General features: G+C 32.9%; 1 protein-coding gene across 11 annotated transcripts in view; it reads right to left on the bottom strand.

Annotated features, from left to right (window-relative positions):
• LOC118183972 (uncharacterized) overlaps positions 1–27,131 on the bottom strand; it is a 105,158-nt gene that overhangs the window by 3,098 nt on the left and 74,929 nt on the right. For 5 of the 11 annotated variants that reach the window (XM_085813232.1, XM_085813235.1, XM_085813236.1 and 2 more), the window contains 3 exons: positions 25,523–25,624; positions 20,469–20,549; positions 14,175–14,967 (listed from right to left, as the gene is read on the bottom strand). In XM_085813232.1, the coding sequence (XP_085669358.1) occupies positions 14,767–14,967; positions 20,469–20,549; positions 25,523–25,624 (384 nt within the window). In that variant the 3' untranslated portion in view covers positions 14,175–14,766. Of the gene's footprint in view, positions 1–10,676; positions 10,879–14,174; positions 14,968–16,955; positions 17,040–20,468; positions 20,550–25,522; positions 25,625–27,131 lie in introns of those variants that run through there. The other 6 variants (XM_085813233.1, XM_085813239.1, XM_085813240.1 and 3 more) reach the window with 6 other exon arrangements.

Below are 27,131 nucleotides of genomic sequence, written 5' to 3'. Positions count from 1 at the left end.
AGATTATTATTGATTTATAGATATTCTTTTTATGATTTAAAACTTAAAGAATAAATTTTCTATTTTTTGATAGGATTGATATTTGTTTTTTTACTTTCCCTGACTTTTTAGGAAAAATAGGAAATTAAGAAAAGGAATTTTTTTTAAACAAACACATGGCTGGATATTTTTTTCACTGATTTTCAAGGACAAGTAAATAACCTGATTTAGGAAATAGTTTTGAATATTAATGTAATCACATTCAAAGTTTTTAAAAACTCTCCTGTATTTAATTAATAATTTAATACAGCTATAATTAGATACTGATGAAGCGAATAATTCTTGAAGTTGAAAATGGTTTTCATTAGGGATTAATAAACTGACAAAATACAGCAGTGAAAAATATGAAACAGAGGAAGAAACACACACTTGGACACAAAACACTAAGAAAGTTCACTACAAAGAAATTGACAAAAGCATTTCCTATTCCAGAGGTGTTAGCATGTTGGGAGGGGGGAGACTGCAATTATGAGAGATTTGCTTGGAATGACTTTCAAGTGTTCTACATAAAGTGCTTAGAAAAGTAGTTACTGTTCGAGTGTAATGTTATGAATGGGCATAAAAATAAAACCATGATCTATATTGATATATATTTATAAGAAAAGTAAACTGTTGCCACACAGGTTGCAAAAATATAATGGGAAATGTAATCGCAGATATAAAAATCACTTGGAGCGCTCCCACTTGATTACATTTTCCTCAGTCTTACACTGAACCTTTGGTTTTCCAAGGCTTTCTTCTACACTCTCAGTCAACATGTCTGCTGCATTTGAACTGGAAGGCACATAGATAAAGTTCAACAACTTCTCTTCAGTCTTCGCTCAGCTTAATTAAGCCTTGTTCCTTCTGCTAGGTAAAAAAAAGTCTTCCAGCAACCTATTCTATATACAAGGTGTGGCTATTAATTTTCAGGACTGCTCTAATAAAACCAGAACAGAGGATGTGAAAAACGTAACCTTTTAATATGTTTCGAAGTAATCCCCATCTGCCGTAACACACTTCTGTGTTCGGCTGAAACAACTTTTAAAGACCTCTTTCGGAAGATTCTTCAATGTCGACGTCACATTCTTCTTGATGTTTTCAACATCCACAAAGCATTTTCCTTTGATCACAGTTTTGAGTTTGGGAATGTTTGATCATACTCTCTTGACTTGGTCCCCGCAGACTTCTTTTTTTTTTCTCCCAAACTCAAAACTGTGATCAAAGGAACACGTGTTGTGGATGTTGAAGACATCAAGAAGAACGTGATGTCGACGTTGAAGAACCTTCCAAAAGAGGACTTTAAAAGTTGTTTCCACAACTTTACAGCCGAGCACAGAAGTGTGTTACGGCAGATGGTGATTATTTTGAAACATATTAAAAGGTTACGTCTTTCACATAGCTGTTCTGGTGTTATTAGAGTAGTCCTGGAAATTAATAGCCACACCTTGTATATATATATATATATATATATTTTAGACATCCAACATGTTATCCTTAATGACTGGTGTATATTTTATACCTGGGTGTCATGGTGTTGATACCCTTTTAGCATCTAACATATCGATTGTTTCTAAGAGCTCACTAGCATAGGTACTTTGATTGAGAGTCATTGAGCCATCTTTCCTTCTATTTATCCTAATTTAAAGAAGGTGATGTATTTCTCTAAGTTCTCGAATTTAAATGTGGCTGCGATATTATCCTTAAATTCCTGAATGATGGATACTGCTGAACATTACAGGGAGGTCATACACATACACACCTATGGTTAACTCCTTTTCCTTATTGAAGTAAAGACAAGGGTCTGCTCCAGATCTTGTTAGGTTAGCTGACTTCAGAAATTTTTCCAGGCAGATGTCCCGTTATTTCTCAGAATGATGAAATGCATAAAAACTTCTCTTCAAACTTCTCCACATGATGTCTCGTGCAGACTCACTGGTGGCTGTTTTATGAAAATTGTCTCATTTAATTTTCCATTTAAATAGGCTGCAGTTAATGTCCAGCTGATGAGCCTGTCAGTCTTGATCAACTGAGAATGCTAATAAAGTTCTAACTGTGTTTTTATTACAGGAGGAAATGTCTCCTTTTAGTCAGTTTCTTCAACTTGGATATAGCCACAAGCAACTAAGAGCTAGCTCTATATCTTTGCACCTGTCCATCTTTATTAAGTTTTCCCTTGACCCACTTGCATTTCACAGCTTTCCTTTCTTTTGGCTTAGGCACTATGTCCTAAGTTTCATTTTCTTTTAAATTTTCCAATTCTTCATCCATGGCTAACTTCCATTTTTCTGTATCTAGATTTTTTAATGCCTCTTCCAAAGTATCAGGATTGTTCTTGAAAACTTTTGTGAGTGTTAAGTCTACATTTCTGTTTCTTGAATTGTCAGCTGCACTTCAACAATTCCGTTTAGAGGATTTTCTTCATAAATCTCTGAATTTCCCATGATATAATCATTTTTCTACTTAGGTGCTGAAATTTGTTTTCTGGCTCAAGTCTTTTCTAGTATATCCTCCACTTCCTGTTTGGAGGCTGTTTCCAGCATCATTTTGGAGGGGCAATATTATATTTCCTGTCGTAGAAGGTTTCTCTTCAAATATGACATCTCGGGGACAGATTACTGTACTGGTTTTCTTGATGTAAATGCAGTACCTTTCATCTCCATCATACCCAAGAAGATAAGTCTTTAGTTGCCATTTTGTTCATCATTCCCCTCTTCTGAACTGGAACATAAGCATAGCAGACTGACCCAGTGATGCTCATATGAATTATTCTAGATTTCTTCCCCATCCATAATTCGTAAGGACTTGAATTAGGAACTGCTCATCCTATTTAGTATGTAAATTGAAGTGCTGATGAACTCTGCCCATAGAAAAGCTGGAAAATCCACTTCGAATTCGAATATTTGAGAGTTCTGGTCATGTCAAGAACTGTTCTGTCATTTTGCTCTAATGGAGCTGTGAGCATCTGCAAGATTCCATGCTTGTTCAAGATCTTTCGAACAGCTTGGTTGTTAAAGTCTCCACCATTGTCACTGAAGATTTCTTTAATTTTATGCCCTAAGCTCTTAGCATGAACTATGAAATTTTCAAGTACATCCTTTACTTCTGTTTCCAAACTTTAAACGGTGGCCTTTTTCATATACACAGGTTTCACATCATTATCAGACTTAATATTCAACTCTTTCACAAGAATGGCATTTACATGCTTTTTATCTTGGTGACCCATCCTTCATTATAAAGTTGAAGAGTTGATTCATTATTCTCAGTCACATGTATGTCAGTGTGAGTTTCAAGAACTAAGGTCTTTATCATGGCTTTGAACCTATGATGGAAGACACTACCCTACCAGCATTTCTTGTACCATGTAGAACTATTTTACAATCTATTTTTAAATAGTAGTCTTTAAATGTTGATTCAATCTTGAGTTAACACGAAAAATAGATTTTTACTTATTTCTGAAACATACCTGACATTTTCAAGATTTTTTATTTTATTCATCCCATTTACAACGGTCATTGTTTTGATAGTACCTTTTTCTGGTAATGACTTTCCATTTGCTACAGTGATGCTATGGGGAAGCTCAAATTTTTCAAAATCTATAGAGCAGTGACTGTTATTGACAATGTGTTTTGAGGCCCCATTGTCAGTCATCAGAATTTGTTTCAGCAGAAAATGTTGCCTCATTTACACAGGGCTGTGGGGTCGGAATCAGAGTCTGGCAGATTTTGGGGTAAAAGGAGTTGGAGCTGGAGTCGCTAAAAACAGGTCGACTCCGACTCCATGGACAGTTTGAATTTGAAATGAAATGAATTGAAAAACATTAATTACAAGCTGAGTTATTATTTTTATTTATGAACTGTATGCATTAATAAATATTTATTTTCTATTTTATTGAACTATTAATAAATAATATAAGGGAGGAGGTTGGATGTGATATTTGCCATTAGTGATTAAACTTATTCATTTAGTTACAAATCTCACTGGTAAATTTTGGTAAACACTGGTAAATTTGGCTGGCAGAAATAACAGCAAGAACTCCTAAAATTGATGCCATTCTTAGGAAGCGAGCAGGAAAAAGAGCAATGTGACAAAGTACGTATTTGATGATAAAGAGGTTTTTTAGAATTAAGAACTTTTTTAGAAGATGTAGGTAACCCTAATGTTTCACTAACAGAAAAACTGTGGAATGATCTTGCAGAATTGAAAACTCTTCTTTCTATACCGTATATAGCCACAGAAAAGCCGCAATCTGAAGAATTGACAGGAGGCGAGAATGGGATGTTTGTTCTTTCTGAAATGGAGGGTTTATTGCAGAAGGAATCGTTTCTTCAATGAAGAAAAGAGAAACTAGTTTGCTAGACAATGAGATCTTGCTGGATTAAATATATGGAGATCCGAAACACTGAATTGTCTTGGATGACGAACAAATTAAGAAGGCAAAGAAAGTCATCTATAAACTTCTATTAAGAATGAAATTATTCTCAGAACAAGTGGAAAATTTGAATCAGGACAGTCAAACTGCAGACATTGTAATTGAGTCTATATCATTCTTTTCCATTGATGAATTAGATTTTGAGAAATATTTTTGGATAATATTGAAAAGGCTAAGGCAAAGCGAATGAAAATAAAAAAACAAGAGCCTTTAGATATAAAAATTGAAAAATACAAACAAGATTTCTACACGGCCTATGAAGAAATAAAGAAATATGATGCGCTTGCAAGACACTTTTAGAATTTATAAAAATCTATCCTGTTAGTTAAAAGAAATATCCCTAACAGTAACAGCTCTTCCTCCTACTCAAGTTAGTGTGGAAAGACTCTTCTCAGCTCTGAAGGTTATCAAATCGGATCTATGGCCTTTCAACAAAGAAAATCTTGCCGAAGGTAGTCTGTTTCTTAGAAATAACTAATGCCAGTTTTTTCATTTCACAATAAATGCTAATTAATATAAATAATTTGCTATGCCATCAATTTTTTTTTCTGTAGCATCTATTACTTTTTTTACATTAAAAAAAATAAGCTGTAACCCACGTGTATATGTTTACATATATATATATGAGGGAGGTTGGAGTTGGTCATTTTTCCTATCCACTCCACAGCCCTGCATCTACAACTAGGAGTGTCATATTTGCAACAACATTATTCTTACTTTCTTTGTTTGGTCCTGTATGTAGACTAAGTTTTAATGGTTTTCCATCAGCTATCTACTTCTACTTCTTGGATGTTCTGACCCTCTCTAGCGGCAATAATTACACTTGCTGTTGTTCCTGAGGTTGAAATGATCCTAGCAGAAAGCACGATCATTTCAGGAGAGGATGATGAGAGAGAAGGATGCATTGGTTCAGTAATAAGGAATTGGCCAATTTGAATGTTGCATAAATTTAACATATAGCTAGACTTTTAATTGCGATACTATTTACCAATGAAGCAACCTTTTTCATCGGATTGCTGTCCTGAATTTTCATAACCAGTATGTGTGGTCACATGACAACACCAAGAGTTCATGTGCTTACCTCGTTGTGTATGGTGGTATCCTTTATACTCGGAAGTAGTGAAAAATACCGTATTTGCCGGCATATAAGACAAATTTTTTCCTCTGAAAAAAAGGTGTGCTTCTCATATGTCGATACTTATTGCATTATTACGTCATTTGTGAATGGGTCAAAGTTTCATGAGATGCTGTGAAAACAGATAGCGGTTAAATCATATAAGAAGTGTGGCATTAGTAATGCACTGGATGGTACAGAGGACATTTTGTTGTATATCTCAGATGCTGATTTAGAAAAAGTTTCTGGTAACTCTTCATTTAGCTCTGGAGATGAGTGTCTGGGTTTTGACAAAATAGATTAAAAGGTGTTCTTTCCCAGATAGATTGGGTATTTGCAGAAAGTATTACTTTGTATTTAAAATTATAATGATCAGTAATAAATTTTTTTTTCTTCAAAAAATGTATACAAAAAAGGAGTGCATCTTATAGGACAGCAAATGCGGTAATAAATTATAGCTTGATTTTGTTGCTGTATATGGAATACACACTAATATCTTTATAAATGTATGATTGTAGGTTAAGCAACTATACCTCGCAAGAGGAGGAACTAACCATAACCTAATAATATATAACTTTATTTATAAAGTATATAGGAAAAGTTGTTTTATGGCCACTGATGGACTTTATTAATGATTTATATAAAATTCTGCCTTTTAAAAAATAAACCAACAGAATGTTTAAATGTTTACTTTTTTAGTTGTTTATAAATGTTAGAGAGGGATAGGAAAACTGAACTAGAGCCAATATTGTTTAATTTTTATTATTGTATTTATTTTAATTATTTTTATCACATGTGCAAAAATTCACGTATTTCTGTAGTTAGGAAAGTGGACGAAAATTGAATTTAAAAATTCTATTATATTGAGAGCTACATTAACTTGGATGATATAAAAATTTTTAATTTTAATTAAAAGCTTTCACATCATCCAATTTCACCTGAAATATCTCGTATATAAATACAGGTAAAGTTAACAAAAGCCTGTTAATAAAAAATATGCTTTTAGCACTTCAGTTATAACAAGTTTTTGTTAAATAACATGATGTTTGCAATCCTGCAGGAATTGGCAGTATTATCTGTGTTTGTTGTAACCAGCACTTTGCTTCTGCATCACCCTTGCCCCCCGTGTTTTTACTTTCGTGAATCATTGCATGTTTATCTTATTCCCATCGATGCATGCTATATGTCTCCAACTTATATAAAAGCAATTATTGTTAATTTTGTTTTCATTAACATTATCGTGTGCAATTGATGACAGGGTTTTTATAAAAGTTGATCTTTTCACTGTTGAGAGATACAGTGGATGGACAAAAATATGGAAACACCTTGTGAAATGCATGTTTGAAAAGAAAGATCGATTTTAATGAAATATGTAGGTGGCGTTGGCGTTTTTGACTACTGATGCCACCTATACAACTTCGTAAATGTGCTAAACAGTTCAGTTGTTGTCGGAGTACTGTTATGTGAGGTTGTCATTACATTATGTCAGAGTTAACAGACTTTGAACGTGGGCAAATTGTTGGAGCACGTATGGTAGGTGCTTCTGTAAGCAAGGTAGCCGAGGTGTTTAGTGTTTCAAGAGGTACTGTATCGAAGATTTATTACGCATATTTGAAAAGTGGAAAAACATCATCTGCTAAATCACAGCGCGGACGAAAGTGTGTCCTGAGTGATCGTGACAGACGATCATTAAGGGCAATTGTGAAGAAAAATAAGAAGACCACAGCTGCAAAAGTTACTGCTGAAATGAATGTTGTGTTACCAAACCCTGCGAGTACCAAAACAATTAGAAGGGAGCTTCATAAACAGGGACTTGCTGGCTGTGCTGCAATGGAGAAGCCACTCATCAGTGATGCTAATGCCCGTAACAGGAAAAGGTGGTGTTTAAGTCATAAAGCCTGGACTATAGAGCAGTGGAAGCGAGTAATATGGTCTGACGAGTCTTCTTTCACATTGTTTCCCACTTCTGGCCGAGTTTACGTCTGGAGAACGCCATCTCAAGCCTATAATACAGACTGCTTGTTGCCAAGAGTGAAACATGGCGGGGGTTCTGCTATGGTTTGGGGAGCCATATCGTGGTTCTCTGCTAGCCCCATGATAACTGTGTTAGGGCACATGACTGCCAAGACTTTGGCCGATCAAGTTCATCCCATGGTACAAACTTTGTTCCCCGATGGTGATGGTGTCTTCCAAGACGACAAAGCCCCTGTTCACACAGCTCACATTGTCCAGGACTGGTTTTCTGAGCACGAGGATGAGTTGTCCCATCTCCCCTGGCCACCTCAGTCACCAGACCTGAATATTATCGAACCTTTGTGGTCTACATTGGAACGGAAAGTGCGTTCTCGTTATCCACCGCCAACATCGTTATCTGAACTTGCTACCGTTCTGCAGGAAGAATGGTATAATATTCCCTTGGCAAACATACAGGAACTGTATTTATTCATTCTGAGAAGACTGCAAGCTGTTTTGGATGCCAACGGGTTTCCTACACCATATTAAGCAAAGAAACATGTTTTTTTAAAGGTGTTTCCATATTTTTGTCCAACCCCTGTACCTCTCTAGTATTGTAATGTGAGTTTTCCTGAGATGGAAGAATAAACAGAATCTTTTTGATTTTTAATGAAAACTTAACAAATTAATGCTTGGTTATACAAAAGATGAATTGTGTTAAAATTAGCATTAGAGCATTGAATAAAATGAAGCAGACTATTCGCTTCTGCCGACACAATCTTTGTGCGCTATTCACAGCACATCCGACACAGTTCTCCGTACATCTTTTTGCGTTCTCGGTAAGTTTCTTTTGTGTCTCCTTGAGTAGATCTCCTGCAGGGTGGGTAATGGAAATAGTTAATTGATAACAACTGTCTTTTGGCACGTATTTTTTTTACCAGCTTGTGAAAGCTAGTTGTCAACATGCTCTGAATGTCGCGTTTCTTGTCACAACTACCACAATACATATATTTTAAAATAAATAACCCTTAACTTGGATATGTCCAACATTCACTACTCCTACTCACGTATCTGTACAGTAAAAACCATGTCGGAAGCAAAAAAGAAGAGACAGCAGTATAGTGTGGATTATATTAAATACAAATTTATCGAATCCATCATCGCCAGTGTGCCTTATTTGTCAAAAAAACATTTTCAAATGAAGCAAAAATCTTTCTAAACTTCAAGATCATTTGAATAAAATACACTGGCATAAGAATGACAAACGAGTGATCTATTTTCAAGACATGAGAAAGAAGTATGAAATTCAACCAACTATATCAATATCTCATTGTTGATTGTTAAAACAGGCAAACCACGTACTATTGGGAAAATTTAATTTTACTAGCAGTAAAAGAAGTAATAACCACTGTGCTCCATGAACCAGCTACAGATATTATCCGAAAAATTCCTTTAAGCAACAGTTCTGTGCAAAGACGAATTGATGAAATGGCTGAAAACATCAAAAAATCATTGTGCAATCATCTGCAGACTTGTCAATTTTCAATTCAACTGGATGAGTCCAGTTTACCAACCAACGAAGCATTGTTATTGTCATATGTGAGGTTTATCAAAGACGGAAAAAATATGTCAAGAACTATAGTTTGCTACTAATTTGGAAGCAGATATAAAAGGAGAAACCATATTCAATACACTGGAAAAGTTTTGTGATGAAAAAGAAATTCCTTTTAATAATATTTTTGCAGCTGCTGCGGATGGCGCAGTGGCTATGACAGGACATCAGAAAGGTTTCACCGATTGCTGCTTCATACAGAGGTGTGCTGGCTGTCTGTATGAAGCAGCAATTAAAAGGTACAGTCAAATACCGAAAATCTGCCAACTCCTGAAATCCGTGTTGCCTCTCAGAATATAAACATTCAGTTTATAGGTTCTGGAAACCGCAACATTGAGTACGAAATATCGAAGAAAAAAATACTTACCGAATAAATGACGTCATAATTATTGAATAATAATGAGTCAAAACGGAAATACCAAATTATTGATATAAAAAAGTTTAAAAAAATAAGATAAAATAAATAAGTTTTTTTTTTTCTCCCTCTAATCTACATCGAGGTAAAAAAGCAGACGATTCACTCAACTCTTTGTTCAAGTTCACGATTCACGTTGTTGTATTTTCTGAGCTTTGTTATTTCATTTCTCAAGATTGTTTAGTGCTCCCTTTTTTTTATCCAGATATTTTGTAGATAAATTAAGAGTATTTTAAATTTCAACCCTTTTTAATACAATGACAGATAAGAAAAGCTTTTGTAATTTTACTGCTTGCAACGTTGAAAAATGTAAACACGTTGCATTGATGGTAACGCAAATTCTGCAAAAGATGGAAGCAGGTGCTACTCTTAGATTTATAGCAGAATGGTATGGAATTGAGGCACGATTGTGTATGATATACGGAAAAATAAAGAAAAGCTGTTGAAATTTTACAGCAACAGTGATTCTAACACAGGAATCCGAAACCGGAAATCTTTGCATGAGGCGAAATCGGCAAATCTCGATGCTGTGTACATACAATACAATGAACAATATAATCAATTTATATATGTAATAATAATTTAATGCATATAATAAATTATTGCAATAATGTATATAATAATTTAATTAAGTGTATCTAATACGTCTTATTCATTTTGCACTTTTAGTCTGAATATTATGCTTTTTCTTTTCTATCCTAAAATCCACACAACCTCTGGTCCCAAGCTTTGTGGATTTCTGGAATTCTACTGTACTTGTTTGACTTGATTTTACAATCTGTTTGGGTCTGTCATAGAGTTCCTAGGAAAGAAAGACACGGAACTGTGCAACAACCTCATCTCATCAAAGAACGATATTGTGTACTTGACTGATCTGTATAAATTGTTTGATGATGTCAACCTCTAACTTCAAGGTGACAATTTAAACTTAAGACAAAAAATAGCGTTGCTACTTTCATGTCAAAACTGTTATTATACAAAAGAAATATTAACAGATATGAATTCAATAACTTCCCAAATTTATGAGCAGTATCATTCAAGCATGATGACTTGAATGTTTACTGTCAACACTATGAAAACCTGCACAGAGATTTCAAGGAACAATTTCAGGACAATCTAAATATGGACATACCAGACTGGGTTTGGGATCCTTTTTTCAAATGTCAACACAGCGGGATCGTCCCAGTTAGAAAAAGAACTGATGACAAATGAAGAATTAAATTCAAGAAGGGCTACCAAGAATTTTGGCTGCAGAAGACTATTTTGCAACTGTGCCGAGTATTATGGTAGACTGTTTAACGAACATGGATTTAGTGCTGTAGCAATGTTGGTAACTAAAAAGAAAACAGCTTCATGTTACTGACTGCAATAATTTCATGAATGGTCACAAAAGACTGTGAAATAAAGACCACCTTCGCCTGCTCAATAGGCTGTGTGTATAACAAGTTAGTAACATGAACGAAAACTATATGATACAACCCTGCAAAAATACTGAAATCCTTAACATTTGTTGTATTTTGTAAAAGTATTTGAAATATTACAAATTATGATTAGTATTGCTGGAATATACAACTAAACAAAAATTGCACATTGTTATTCAATACACAAAATTTTATTGTATTTACAAGAAATAAAAATAATGATACTCAGATAATGAGATATTTTTGTAAAAAAAAAAAAAAAAAAAAAAAAAAAAAAAAATCAAACCAGATGCCAATAAAAAAAAAAAGCACTTTTGGAAAAACACAGGTATGGAAGCCCTCTGTTGAAGCAGATGTATCTTGTAAAGAAAGATACCAAGTTGCTCTATGCAGATGAGTATGTGAACCCTCAAAGAAAAATGAAGAAATTTATTAATAAATTAAATAAAATAATATCTAGTTGTCATGAAAATTTACTGCTAAAAAACGTTCTTAATAAAGTTACGAAAAAAGCAACAACATGAAAGCAGTATTTTTAGTGAGGGTAGCAACTGTGATCATTGGAATAGTCACTACAATTAGCAACAGTTTGTAGGTCTCTGAAAACATAGTCTGCAAGTTGTTTTCTGTAATAAATTGTCGAAGACTAATGGTTCCAGTCATATTTCTGAAATCTGATCTTCTGTAAATTACTTCTAGTTCAGTTTTATGCCAAACCTTCTGTAGCATGAAATAAACATCAGTCGTTTGATCAAGATTCTGTGTTGGTAACTTTTTCTGATACTGCTGGGATTTTGAAGCTTCAGGGAAAGAAACAAGTGAGTACTGAGTAATAAAACGAAATCTCTCTTTTACTTGATTCATGATAACATCACATACGTCTTTAGCTGCTATGGTTCTATTTATGTGAATATTTTCTCTCTTCCTTTTTCATAAGGTTTCACATGATTCTTATATCTCCTCTGTCACTATATCCATTCTTTTCCTTTCTTTCTCTGATGACTGCTACTTGGTTTCTAATGAGTGCCGCATCAAATACTGTTTACTAAAGTTGGTCGTATAACATATTGACATGTGGCATAATATTCTGAAACGCTGTAAGCCAAAACACAAATTCTAAATTTCCCAATCTGTGATTTTTTTGTCAACATTTTGGTAGTTTTTCAAAGCCAGAAACTTGGTGTCCGGTAGTCCAAAACACATCAACCTCATTTCAAACGTCTTGTGCAGAATGGAAGACAGCACCAGCAAGATGTAACTGCAGGTGTGAAAAAAGTTACGATGTAGGGGCTATATATGGTGGGTGTGGCAAAAGATCCTATTCGAATCTGTCCAGCCGGTGAATGCAGATACATGTGGTCTGGCATAACCTTCATGGAACATTACCTTTCTGTGCTGGAACACAGTGCAAATGGAATGGCATCACTGATGCCAATATTCGGTTAGTTAATTTTTTTTTCCTTCTAATTTTTTATCGTTATCAGTTTTAGATATATATTTTTTTACGAACTAGTGTAAACAGTTAAGATGGCATTTAGTAAAATCAGTGTTTCAGAATTAAAACAATTACATTAATTTCAAGATTGTTCTTTAGAAAGAAAAATTGAAATAAAATTATTCAGGTCAACAATACCTTTGGTAAATATAAAATGAAGATGTAAAACTAGATGTAATGATGAAATATAAAACTAGCAATTTCAAAAGGCAATTCAAACCTGATTTATGTGAAAAATGTTCATGGATTTGTGGATGTGAATTAACAGGCTGTTTTGTTTTCCATGTCTTCTGTTTACATAACAGTGTGAGTTACAGCGTTGCTGATTTATCACATCTAACTCAGAAAATTTTAAAACTCACAATCACATTTAAACTCAATCTTAGAATTTAATTCGCAAAGAAAGGTGAATATTCACCAACAACTCGACGGTATATTTCATTCAAATGTTAAGAGACGCAGTGAGAAGGTTGTAAAAAATCATTCTTCTAAAAAAAATATTGAATGCATTCTGTTTTGCTGTTCATTCGAGCTTATATTTTGAGGACATGATGAATGCAAGGTTTCATTACATCAGAAAGTTTTATCAATTTTTCAGTAGAACTTGATTTGTCTCTTAGAGACTATCTCATTAGCACCAATGTTTTTAAAGGAACATAAAAAAAAATTTAAAAAAAAAAAAAATTAAAAAATGATTAGACTGCATGTTTATTGTTTGTCAGAACCACATAAAAACTGAAACCTCAAAAGCAAGTTTTGTTTCAGTAATAGCGAATGAAACTACTGATGTGTTATCCACTTTCCAATTGGTCATCGTTTTTCAATACATTTTAAGTAATGGACAACCATTTGAGACATTTTGGGGATACCAGAATCCACTTGGGCATGATGGGAAATCTATAGCTATTCACATAAATAGAACAGTAGCAGCTAAAGACGTATGTGATGTTATCATGAATCAAGTAAAAGATTTCGTTTTATTACGCAGTACTCACTTGTTTTTTTCCCTGAAGCTTCAAAATCCCAGCAGTATCAGAAAAAGTTACCAACTCAGAATCTTGATCAAACAACTGATGTTTATTCCATATTCAAGTCTAGAATGAATAAAGACATTTTTAAGAAGCACTATGAGCGAGGATGGACTCGCTCTAGCCATGCCCTCAATTGAAAAAAAATCATGATAAATGACATACCTAAATGAAAACATTGATTTGTTTGCATCAAAAAAAGACAGATGAGTGGGTTTAATTTACAAAAATTATACTTGACTATTTTATAATAAGTGTTCAAAGATATATTGTATGCAACATTATGATTTTATTACATTCCATTGTAAAAAATAAAATGTTACAATTGTTTTGCATACGAGAACTTGTTTTCTTTTAGTTGCATTGCTTTCCTTTAACTTCTGAAAATGTGAATGTATTTTAATTTGTAAGTTACATCATATCTGCATATTTAATTTTTTTTGTGAACCTTCATTTAAATAACCGACAAGCCATCACTACTTAGCAAAATGTTATACACAAAGTATTGCATCTAAAAATACTTTTGATATAAGTTATACATAGTCAACTCCCATATTACTGAGGACAGTGTCCACAGTTAACTCAAGATTCTAATTAATCCAAAGACATTTAAAAAAATAATAAAAAGGAATAACCATTTTATAATTAACAAAAAAAAAAAAAAAAAAATACTATCAACAGATTACCTTAATACATTCAAGCAGTTTAATCTGGAACATAATCTTTTGGTTATGGCAATTAAATCAGCACTCAAAACACACAGAGCACACTGTAAAGAATATAATAAACAAACATCATTAGACATGAAGGAAAAAAAAATATAAATGACTATAGTTTTTAATTAATTATATTTAAGGCAAATTTGGTTAATTGAAACTTATTTGTGTATCCTTTTATAATACTTCTGATTAAAAATGAAAATATATTAATCATCAAAATTACTGTTTGATTCATAAACATGTGCTGCATTGCTACATTACAGATCTATGTTACTTTTCTTACAGGTAATATTTTAATATTTTCAGAAAACAATAAACAAATTATTAATAATTTGTTACATTTTAACACACTATTTTAATTTTTCAGTTAAAAATATGCATTTCATCAGCAAGGCAGTTGTAGATTTTATCAACTATGAGTGCAAATACTAAATATTAAAATAGATAGCTTAGCTTAACATTAAATTCTAGATGGCAGGTTTTTGTACATCCCGTTTTAGGTAATATGTTAGGTATATAAAAAATTTGTATGGTGCACAAGAAAATGAAAGTTTAGCTTCTATGAAATTATACAAAAGGTCCGCTTTTCTTCTGCCTCATCTGCTGAATATTCTGATAGTTCCTCTTCATCAAAATCAAAAGCAGAATCATATTCCACATTTTCTTCAGTATGCATTTCCGGTTGCTGACAACAAGATATTTGTTTTACTAGCAAACTGGAATTAATTTTCCAAGGATCAGGCTCCTGAGTATCAAATGCCTAAACAAAATAAAATATTCAATAAAAGCAATTTATTTTCTCATGATACAGTACTTAAATAAAAACTTGTAAAATCAGTAAATTACAATCAATTAGTAAAAACTTTTAAAATCAGAAAATTACATTCATCAAGTTACCCAGATGTGATTTTTCAACTTTATAATGCAATTTACCATGCAACAAAATCCCAAACAATATTCATTCTGCATTATTTTTCCATTTTATTTCATCACTGTGAAGAAGTGAAAATGAAAATATCCTCTTAATCAAGGGAAGAGAAACATATCAATAAAAAATTTAAATAGACTAAAAAGCAACATTTGCTATTCGAAACCTATGCCAAAACAAAGTTGGTGCCTAATGAAATATCATCTTGTTTTGTGGAACTATTTTATACCCTTTAAAATATATGATTCATATTTATTATTTAATTTTATACAGCATTTGCTTGTAAATTGCAAACATAATATTCTAAATAAATTAAGCTTCTTTGAATATTTTTTGCTATTTCCATCAGAAATTCTTCATCATTTAATACGGCATATGCACATTTATTGGATTTCATGTTATGTGCAAACCACATAGTTTCCCATACTATGTAGAAAGCACTGTAAAATTTATGCCACAGTTAAAACATTTGCTCATTTTTTAGCTAGGTAATCTAATTTCTTCAGTCCACTTCCAGAAGTGTTGAGGGTGTTCTAAAACAACAGCATAAAGTTGTCTTACTGTTTCTAGATTCTGCTTCTGCAGCAAACAAATTAAAAGGATGCTTAAGGATTTATGATATATATATTTAATTACACCTCATAAATGTTTATGCATCCTATATTAAATCCACAGTAACATAAACTATAAGCTTCCAAGAATGAATTGGCACTAATGATTTGGATGTTGTTTATTTACAAACGATTGTTTATAATACAGAATACGTCTCAGATGAATACTTGAAATTTATATAAAACTGTAAAATTACATATTGAAAAAGCTGATTTTAGATGCATAAGATATCTATAAGAGCAGAAAATAAAATAATTCATATTTTAATTATTTTTGTTACTACTCATCATTTTCCTAAAAAGACCTCGGATCTGCCTCTATCCCACAAAACTGGGATAGAGCTGGGCAAATCTGTACTGTCATTTACAAAGTTCTTAAAATCTTGGCCAACAAAAGGAGAACTATTTTCTCCCCCCCCCAGTCTTGATAAAATATGTAGAACTGATCTGAATTCCAATCCAAAATCAAGATCATAAATGCATAAGATGTGTCACAATCCACTGTTTATTTTATTGGTAAAGCTTCAGCAAAAGGCTATTAATCGCTAATTTTACGAAATCAAAATTATACATGGGATAATGATGGCTCCTACACCTGCTTAATTATAAGCTACTTTTTGTTTCAGTCTTTTTAGAAATAATGTATACGATATTATCAAAAAATTGCAAAGCATTTCTAAAAAAATTTTATTCAATACTTTTCATGAAGTAAATTTCTCTTCTCCCTCCCCCCCCCCAAAAAAAGAAGAAAAATTAAATGTTATATAAAGAACATAAATTCATACTTAATAATTACAAATGAACACCATATTTGTGAAACAACTAGAGAAAAAAGTTCATTCTGTGTTATGCGGTAGGTAACTGTGAGTATAAGTCACTTATCTGAACATATCAATCATTATTGTAACAATAACATACTAAGTATTGTGAGCAGTCATAGTGAAACATTAAAACAAAATATGTAAACAAATCAATAATTGCGTTGTGAAAATATTGTTAACCCGTTCTATGTTTAAGGTCCGGTGTAAAAGATAATTACAATAAATACAGACAGGAGAATAAAATCAACTTACGTTTATTTAAGGTAGGAAAATATTATGATTACAAAACATAAAAAGAGAGTCATGACCTCACTAAACATTTCATTTAAACGTGGTGGCTGGATCAATTAAAGAACTAATGTGAAAACAACAGAAAAGGATGACATACCCTTCTTTAACATATTAGGGATCCTTCATATATTTGAGTTTTGTTAGCGAAACTTATTTCTCGGAGAAAAACTTGGGATAGTATCTGAAATTAGAAAACAAAAAGGGTTAGATTGACGAGACTCCACCAAGCTATTGGTTCGGAGGCCAGGCCTTTGGCCAGGCTTCCCTCCTATTACTGTTTCCAACCAGCAGGACACAGGTCTTCCCTCCACAGGCCATCATGACAGAGTAAATTTTAGGATTTTAGAAATATAGGTGTTGCAGCCTCTCTTCGGTGTTGGTTAATTTACGTTGCTACGTCTAAGATGAGGCTCACCTCCGAGCTGCTCGTCCAAGTTGTCATCTTATAAGTTCTCGTGAAATTTCTTTTTCCGTCTCTCTTCTGTCATCTCCATCACTGTCCCCGTCTCTCCCGAAACCTCTCGAAAAACACTGCGCAGCCGTTTTAGTAGCTGGCGCGTTTTTTGAAAACTTGGCGTAGATGGTGACTAGCAGGAAGCCAAAAAAAGGCAACCCACACTCTGGATCTTCACGGGAAGGGGTTTCTCGCCTATCAAAAGGAGCCATTTCTCGCCATTCCATCCATTCCATCGTTCAACTTCCAAGGCCACACCAATGTGTCATCACAACTGCAGGCGGAAACAAGGGGGAAGAAACTAGCTCCGCTCCAGGGTCCCAGTCGATAATGCAGATCTTCTGTCTCAATGTTTATTTTCGCCCACCATAAGTATGCTGTAGAACATCACCCTGCTAGCCTGGTCCAGCAAAACAGGGTCCCCTTTTCGTGAAACCCAGATGGTAAAACCATGGAGGTAGGAAGTAAGATGGAGTCGCCCTAAACAAGTTTCTCCGTACCCTGCTCTGAAGCACCGGCGATCCCTACGTGGTGACCAAAACATTGGGTCATTTAATTCAATGGGATTTGACGCGTTCGGATGCAAATATTTTGTAATTACGTCGTAAATATACATATAAATGTATATATTTTCTTTTTCTACAACACTTCAGAGTCCTAAGTATGTGAAAACAACATATTTTTAAACAACATTTCATTCTGAACGGAATTAAATGCTATACTTTTCACAGGACAGTTTTCTCAGAATGGTTTAATTTGAATGAAATATTTTCACAAGTTTTCGTTAATTACATTAGAAAAAAAAATTAAGGTAATTCGATTTTATTCAGTTAAGGTACAAAAATTAAGATCAAAGTTTATTGTATTATTAATATTAAAATTATGCATTATTTCTTTTCTATTTATAGAGCTTCTTCCTAAAATACTTTCTTAAATATGACATGATTTTTTGGCTTCTTTTAAATCGAAAAATGTAAGTCAATTTATAATTAATGCTCTATTCGGTTCATTTTAAATTAGAGAATTATTAGGAATTAGCGAAATACTTTAAATAAGTATTTCGCTAATTCCTAATAATTAAATAGGTATTAAATAGTATTTGACTTTCTCTGAACATTTCTGAAAGGGAATAAAATAAGTTTTTTTTTTTTTTTTTTTAAGTATTATTTAAAACTTGTAACTGAGTTATTATAAAATGTAAAGGGAATAATTCTTTTAATTATACTTATCAGATTTTTTTTTTTTACCCTTCATTTCAACAATACATATTCCAAAACTCTTTATTACGTTCTTAAGTGCGCATCTCATAGCATTTGCTTTACAATACCTTTTAACAGATTGCTTTCCAATACGAACAATTCTTGCTTAAATAGTTTTATAACGTATTTGTCAACAGGATTTCAATTTATGTTTACAATTCAATATTAAGGTTATTATATATTTAGATAACATTTATAATCATTATAAATTAGATACATTTAATCATTAGATTTCTTCACAGTACTTTCACAGTTATTTATAAGTGAATAAATTCTTCATTTCAAATACATTTATAAATAATTTAATGAATATTTAAGTATTTTGTCAAAGGCAGATACATGCTTTTTGCAAGCACATGCATAAATACCCATACATATTTCCTATTTATCATTTCCGGCATGTGCAAATCTTTAATTTCTGTGCATTCACTATATTTTTCGTGTAAAGTAATTTACACTAATTTAGCATACACCCGAAAGTTTTACATAAAAAATATATATGAATATAATTTGAATGAAAATTATAAGTATTATTTTTAATACCCACTCAAAGGTCAGTTTTTCTTCAAAATTCCTCCACGATGGCATCTCTCTCTTTAGGCAGATAGCCCTTGCATGCGTTACTCTATTTAATAGAAACTTAATCTGACCTATGTGCCTAATTACAAATATTTTAACATACGTAATTTTATATTTACATTTAGCCATCAAGTTTCAAACTTTTCAAATCTTCTAGAAAATAAATTTTGGCAGATCTCTTTTAGCAAGTTTCTTAAAATCTATATTTTTGTAGTGCAACAGCTTAGAATTTCATAAAACAAATTCATAATCAAAATCGCTGTTGTTAGTTATCGAAAAATAACCAAGATGTGATTTTTGCGTAAATGTCAGTAAACTATACAAATTGCTATTATCCATCACACTATGAATGTTTCTTTCATGCGAGAGTGTCCCTTTTTCGATTTCTATGGAACTGTCGTGTGTCGAAATACTATCAGAATCTTGTCAAGCGAGCTTCTGAATGTAAACAAAGAACACCCTGTCTGGTGACCCAAGCTTCAAAGCAGTGCTTCACTTCTAGCGCAGAATGGCCCCTCCTCCCTTTCCTACCTCCATGGGTAAAACTATCAAGCACTTTCGCCCCCCAAACATGGTGGAACGCTTAGCCGAAAGGAATTTTGGGGTGCAGTACAACTGCTGATAAGAATTTCCGCTGAAGGAAAGAGGGCAAGGGGTGAAAATCTCTGAACTAAGTTAATACAGGATGACTTTGGTAAATTAAATAAAAATGAAGTTTCTAATTACACAACATTATAATACATAATAAAAATGTCAGCACTGTAATAATTGTTTCCTCAGCCACCAATTGAGACTAAACACAATTTATCCAAAACAAATACAAATAGAATCAAATTATTTTTCATCTACCGCCAGTCAGAAAGTATGTATTCGTTTAACGTTAAAAGATAAAGGATACCAATTAAATTACTCAAAGTTAAGAAAAAAAAAATTAACACACAAAGGTGCAACAGCAAAGTTTAAAATAAAAATTAAAGTTAAAAGTTAAACAACCTTAAGGGTCAAAACAAGTAGAACAAAAACAAAAATCTAAAGTCCCTAAACTCAAATTAAAATTAAACAACTTCAACTCAGAACTTTTAAAAGCAACCTAACCAAAAACTTAAAGTTTACAAAAGTTACAATTTAAACTTACAACCAACTTTAAAAAACAAAACACACACACACACACAAAAAAAAAAAAAAAAAAAAAAAAAAAAAAAAAAAAAAAAATTAGAACTTCAATTACAAATCAAAACTGAAATAAGCAAAACAACTTAAGCTTAAAAAAATATATATATAACGATTAATACATAACATAAATAACACAGCATCTTACTTTTGTTTTTAGTCTGTTAAGTAGCTTCATCATAATTGGGTTGTCTTGCTTGTCTTTAAAATCAAGAGGTTCCTTATTCTTCTGAAAATTATCATCTGAGTTAGCAAGCAGTTATAAATATTCACAGTATAAGATGAATACTCTGATTATATTATAATTTTATTATTGATATATAAACATTTTAAATAATGTTTTTGAGCAAATAAAAATATAATACATATCATTAGCACCATGCCCAAAATCAACATAATTGCATTCTCTCCCCTTCTATATTAGACAGCAAAGCATGCAATTTTATATATTTTTTTATGCAAAATCTTCCTAAAAGAGACAAATGTATTTTCTTGAAACAAATTTGCAGATTCTTGTACTGGCTTGGCGCTAAAAAATATTACTGAAATATTTATTGATGAGGAGCAGAAAGTTATTTTGAAAAAGGCAAGTAATTATTTAAGGAAAGAATGTAAACTCTTATCTTTACTGAATACTTCCCAATGGAAATAACTATGCATTTAAGGAGTGCACGGAAAAAAAAAAAAAACATCCATGCTTCAGCCTGTTCTGCTAATACAAATCTACAGCTGAGGCTTAACACTTAAAAAGATAAAGCACTTTTAGTGAATTATTAGCTGCATAATTCATTCATTAAAAGAAATTTATGCAAATGAATTTAAAATTTGGTACAAGTGCTGCAACAAGACTTTAAATGACATTTGGTGTTTTTATGCAAAAAATTTATTTAGTTATTATGCAGAAAAATTATTCATTTGCTAAGTATTTTAGAAGAGTAGTTTAATATCTACTTTATTCAAAAATTTTATAAGTTATAGGTTTGAAAGTTTTTCTTGTAGGTGTCTCGAAAGATTTCACAGATCTCAGTTTAAGAACTTAATGAAATACAGCTGACTTTTATGCTGCAACAAATATTTATGTAACAGTAAAACTAAACAAAATTGACAATTTTTGGAGCTCCATAAAAGCTATATATTAATAAAAAAAAATTCGTTTTCACCAGTTTCAGTAAAAATCCCGGAAAGTAATTCCCCTTCCGCCTAAGTTTTTGCTGAATGAAAAAGTATTATACATCATGCTGCTAACATTGGGCCCTTCTCATATTTTTAGCTGGTAGTTTATTAAGAACAACTGAATGCATTATAAATAAAAAGGAGAGAAAAGTATATTGATTTGATATACAGTCAAAAGTCGTTAATCCAGACTCGCCGGGACTTCGGCGATTCCGGATTATAGATCATCAGTTTAAATCTCGTAGGATGGCATGCAGAAATTCTAAAATTAAAAATATGAAACCGTAATTTGTGAAATAAAGAACAATTATGATCTAAAGGGTATCAAAATTTGCAAAAAGAAAAAGCTTAATATTTATTTGTTTACTTTATTAAACATTTCTTTCAATGTAAGTTGTTTTAAGTTTTGCTTCGTTTCATGTGATAATACTTTCTCTTTAATTCTATTAAACAGACATAATTTCTTGTTCAGTTACAAAGTTCCGCTGTTCAAGTCCTATAATTGCTGTGTCGAGAACACCGACTAATTTGTCAATCGAAATTTTTTCGTTTTCAATAACCTCTGTCACTTTTCTTCACTATCGGAAGCGAATTATAATGACGAGGAACTTGTTTTAAATCATATCAAAAACGGAGCATATCGAGATGAAATACTACATTTGGTAAAGAAATTATAAGCTAAATAAAATAAAAACATCTGCGCTGAAGATAAGGATAGTGTTGACAGATCAACTTCCAATTCATTACGTCGCGGCGTTCCCCCCGCCGAGCAGCGTGAAATTGATAAACAGATTTCAGATTTCAAAACATACTTTCGCTTTAGATCCTTTACATATTAACAAATATATATCGGAAATTCTATTTGATATAATCGAAAGTTTAAGCTTACTTTTATAAAATTGCTCTTACAGTCTGCAAAAAATAATAAGCCGGATCCAATTCGAAAATTAAGGAACAACGCAATCATCAACATTAACTGAAATAGATAATTAGATAATTTTAGCTTATACGTCCATTATATATAAAACGCGTATGCGAAAACGTATTCTGCACTTGCACACACTCATATGCGCAGTCGTAAAAGGTCTTACGCCCACGCGCAAACGCCTATGCGCATGTGTCAACGCGGCGCATGCGCAGAAAGTTTTTAGTTTTGAGGTCCGGATTATAGATCATTCCGAATTATGGGTGTCCGAATTAACGACTTTTGACTGTATACATAGACTTCAATAGAGACCATCAGTAAAATAGAATACTCTCAGAATTGAAATTTTCATACAAATCTCTTCAAATTATTGTCTTCATAAAAACATAAATAAATAATGTATCAAGAAATGATTATGTAAATCTGAAATCAGAAATCAGTAAAAATCTTTGATCAAAATATTTTGATTGTTGCAAATATACATATACACAAAATTTATAATTATAAAGTAAATAAATATATAAAAATATTTAAATTACTTACAAGAGAGGTACATATACTGGGTTAGCATATTGCTTGATAGTATGAAGATAAATGAGTGGAAAATTTGGTAACATAAGTATTCAGTTATTTTATTTTTACACTTTTTAAAGAGCTGTTGTTTAAAAAGTGAAGAATAGAATTTAATTTCACAACTTATGTACTTTCTATGGGCTGTACTTTTACAAAAGAACTGCACACTACATTCTGACAAAAAAAAAAAAAAAAAAAAAAAAGTGTGGGGAAAAAATTATCCAATGGAATAGAATTTGGTAGATGTGATGTATGGAAAAACAAACATTTAAAATTTCAGAAAAACTGAGTGGATTACTCAGGGGATACAGCTGCATAGAGCTAAAAAATTAATAATGTGTTGACCCACTTCTGACACTTATGCAAGCTGTTATCTCGCTTGGCACAGACTCCTAGAGTTGCTGGATAACTTCATTCAAGATTTCTTGCCAAACTCTTTTCATTTGTTGAGTTAGATTGATGATGGTCTGGGATGATGAGAGGCACCTTAGCAAACGTTATTGGGAAAGAATTAGAAATCTAGCTGCCCAGCAAAAGTGTTTGACAAAAATGAAACCAACCAATAAAAATAATTGCCACATGCATTATCTTGTTGAAATATAAACTTGGGATGCCTTGGAAGAAAAGGCAATGCAATGACGCATAGAATATCATTAATATACTGCCATGCTGTAAGGCTGTCATGGATTCAACTATCAGATGAAATAGCACTTTAGTTCCACAACTTCCTATAGCTGAATTGTGTGATAGGCAATAGTTAAGTCAGTATCTCACATCTGTTCTGAACATCTCTATAAATGCTTTCAGTGCTCATAATGACCCCCTTCAAAGAAGGCCTCATTGCAATTTGGGCAGTTCTGTTTCAATCGGAACAAGTCAGGCACCATCACACACTCATACTTGTCAGGGTGCACCACTGGGAGGTGGTTAGTGTAATGAACAATGGAAGTGCAGATGTACATTCTCTGAGTCACCTGGTCGCTCCAGCCAGTGGCATCACAGTTACTCCTCAGATCACTGTTGATGACAAATCAAGTACTGCTCTAACCATCATTCTGTCATCTCACTAGATCAACCACTGCTCTTTTGATGCTGTGTTCTGTCATGATTCAATCATTCCTGCCAACATCATTGAATGGCAGCAGGATTTAAAAATGCTGAGTGATCCTTTGATTTGACCATCCTGCTGCTTTTAGGCTGATTGCGTACCTCTTTTCAACTGGCTCATACTGCATGTGAACCTATGTACGAGGGCCATCCAGGAAGTAGATTACGTTTCCGTCTGTGTCCGCTAGGGGCGGGGCTAGCGCGGCCATCTTGGGGTCAGAGCGTTGCGCAGCTCAGTCTGCATCTAGCCGTGCTAGTGAGAGGTTCGTGCTGTGCTCCGTTCAGATACTGTGACGGTTTGAAATGTCTGCGTTAATTGAAAATCCCGCGAGCTGCGAGGTGCGCTCAGTAATAAGGTTTCTGACTGCAAAAAACTGTAAACCGATAGAAATCTATCGGCAGCTTCGTGAAGTGTATGGGGACAACATTATCACTGAAGGTGGAGTGCGTCAGTGGGTCATAAGATTTCAAAATGGCCGAACCAATGTTCACGACGAAGATCGAAGTGGGAGACCCAGCATAGTGACCGCCGAACTTCTCGAAAAAGTCGATGCTAAAGTCCGTGAAAATCGAAATTTCACAATAACGGAACTTTCTTTGAGTTTTCCACAAATTTCGCGAAGTTTGTTGCACGAAATCATCAGCGAAAAGCTTGGTTACCACAAGTTTTGTGCAAGATGGATTCCAAAAATCTTGACAGAGGACCACAAAAATCAGCGAATGGCTGCAGCGTTGAACTTTTTGGACGCTTACCATAAGGATGGTGACTCTTTACTCGTACAGTCCCGACCTGGCACCGAGCGACTTCCACCTATTCCCAGCAATGAAGAAGTGGCTGGCTATGCAGCGTTTTGATGACGACGCACAGCTGCAAGAAGAGGTAACGAAGTGGTTGAAGGCGCAGGCGGCCGAATTTTTCAACGAAGGAATTTCCAAGCTCGTACATCGCTACGATAAATGCCTTAATTTGTATGGTGACTATGTAGAAAAGTAGTATTTGAGTGTGGCTTTCATCTGTATATAATAAAATTTGTTTCCTATACTTTGTTTATTTTTTTATTCCAAAACGTAATCTACTTTCTGGATAGCCCTCGTACGAAATACTGGTACAGTCGAAGTGAATTTGAATAGAAGTTGTGCCCTAGAGGTGGAATTTTTTTTTTATACACCATCCAGATGCTCAATTTTGAAGTTTTGTATCTTCTGCTATTCATTCACTAGCCACCAAATTTAGATCATTTGCATGTTAGATTGAATGGTTCATTCGCATGCAAAATTTCATTACAATCAGGTAACGCCTTCTTGATGTGTACTTTTTTCCTTAGCTTTCCTATCTAGTTTCTCATATAAAAGTTCTATGATAAAATAAATGATATTATTCTATAGTATGATAAATTTTGATTTTTAATACTGAATAGACATACTTTATCTAGCACATGTTCTGAACATCCATAACTAAGCAGCATATTTTTAATTTCTTTTGCTGTAGCTCTGGCATATGCATAATGAAGAGCTGTTCGATGGTTCTGAAAATAAAATAGATTTGATACTCAATATAAGTTTTTCTATCAAAACTGCATTCAAATAAATTTGAAAATTAGAGATTGATACCAGCAGGAAGTCTTTTCCCAAACAGTCAACAAAACTTCAAAAAATTATGAAAAGTACATACTAATAAATAAACAATAAAGAGTAATTTAATATTTATTTTCAAAGTTTATATTATCATTTATTAACAAGTTTTACTAATCACTTTATTAAATCGTAATTTAATAAATTAAAATACTTATATAATTATTTAATAAAATATTAAACAATTTATTCATTTTTAGTTCATACAGTCAAAAGTCGTTAATTCGGACACCCATAATCTGGAATGATCTATAATCCGGACCTTAAAGCTAAAAACTTTCTGCGCATGCGCCGCGTCGGCACATGCCCACAGGCGTTTTACGCGTGCGCGTAAGACCTTGACTACTGCGCATATGCGTGTGCGCAAGTGCAGAATACGTTTTTGCCTGCGCGTTTAATGTATAACGGACGGTGTAAGCTAAAATTATCTAATTATCTATTTCAGTTAATGTTAATGATTGCATTGTTCCTTAATCTTTGAATTGAATCCCACTTATTATTTTTTGCAGACTTTAAGAGCAATTTTATAAAAGTAAACTTGAACTTTCGATTATGTCAAATAGAATTTCCGATGCTGGAACTTCCAAAGGATCTACAAAACGAAAGTATGTTTTGATGTCCAACAAACAAAAAGTGGAATTGCTGCAAAAAATGGAGAATGTGACAGAGAGGTTAGTGAAAACGAAAAAATTTCGATTGACAAGTTAGTCGGTATTCTCGGCACAGCAATTAACGGGACTTGAACAGCGGAACTTTGTAACTGAACAAGAAAGAATGTCTTTTTATAGAAGTAAAGAGAAAGTATTATCACATAAAATGAAGCAACTTAAACAACTTACATTGAGAGAAATGTGTAATAAAGTAAATAAATATTAAGCTTTTTCTTTTTTTTTTTTTTTTTTTTTTTTTTTTTGTTGTTGTAAATTTTGATATTCTTTAGATCATAATTGTTCTTTATTTCATAAATTACGGTTTCATATTTTTAATTTTAGAATTTCTGCATGCCATCTTACGAGATTTAAACTAATGATCTATAATCCGGAAAAATCGATAATCCGGAATCGCCGAAGTCCCGACGAGTCCGGATTAACGACTTTTGACTGTATATTGTCATAATATATACATACAATGTTCACTTTCAAATCCTTATGCATTTTTAAACTTTTAATTTAATGTTAAAGCAGCAGGAACAAGATCTATCAATAGGCAAGTGATTATGCAATGTTGATTCAAACTTGCAACATTTTCTAGGAGCAAATTGAAAAAGTTAAAATTTATATCTCAATGAAGCAAGAAAAGAAGTTTTATTTACGAAATTTTAGAGTGTTCTGTGTTCAGTACAGACAGATATGTAGTTTGTATATAACATATAAATATGTATACACACATGTAAATAAATAT

This window comes from Stegodyphus dumicola, chromosome 3 (assembly GCF_044657685.1).
Source record: "Stegodyphus dumicola isolate Sdum_Otavi_A_Nest chromosome 3, ASM4465768v1".
Classification (NCBI taxonomy): Eukaryota; Metazoa; Arthropoda; class Arachnida; order Araneae; family Eresidae; genus Stegodyphus; species Stegodyphus dumicola.
The sequence above is the reverse complement of the archived record's forward strand: the minus strand, read 5'-3'. Positions and strand labels throughout refer to the sequence as shown.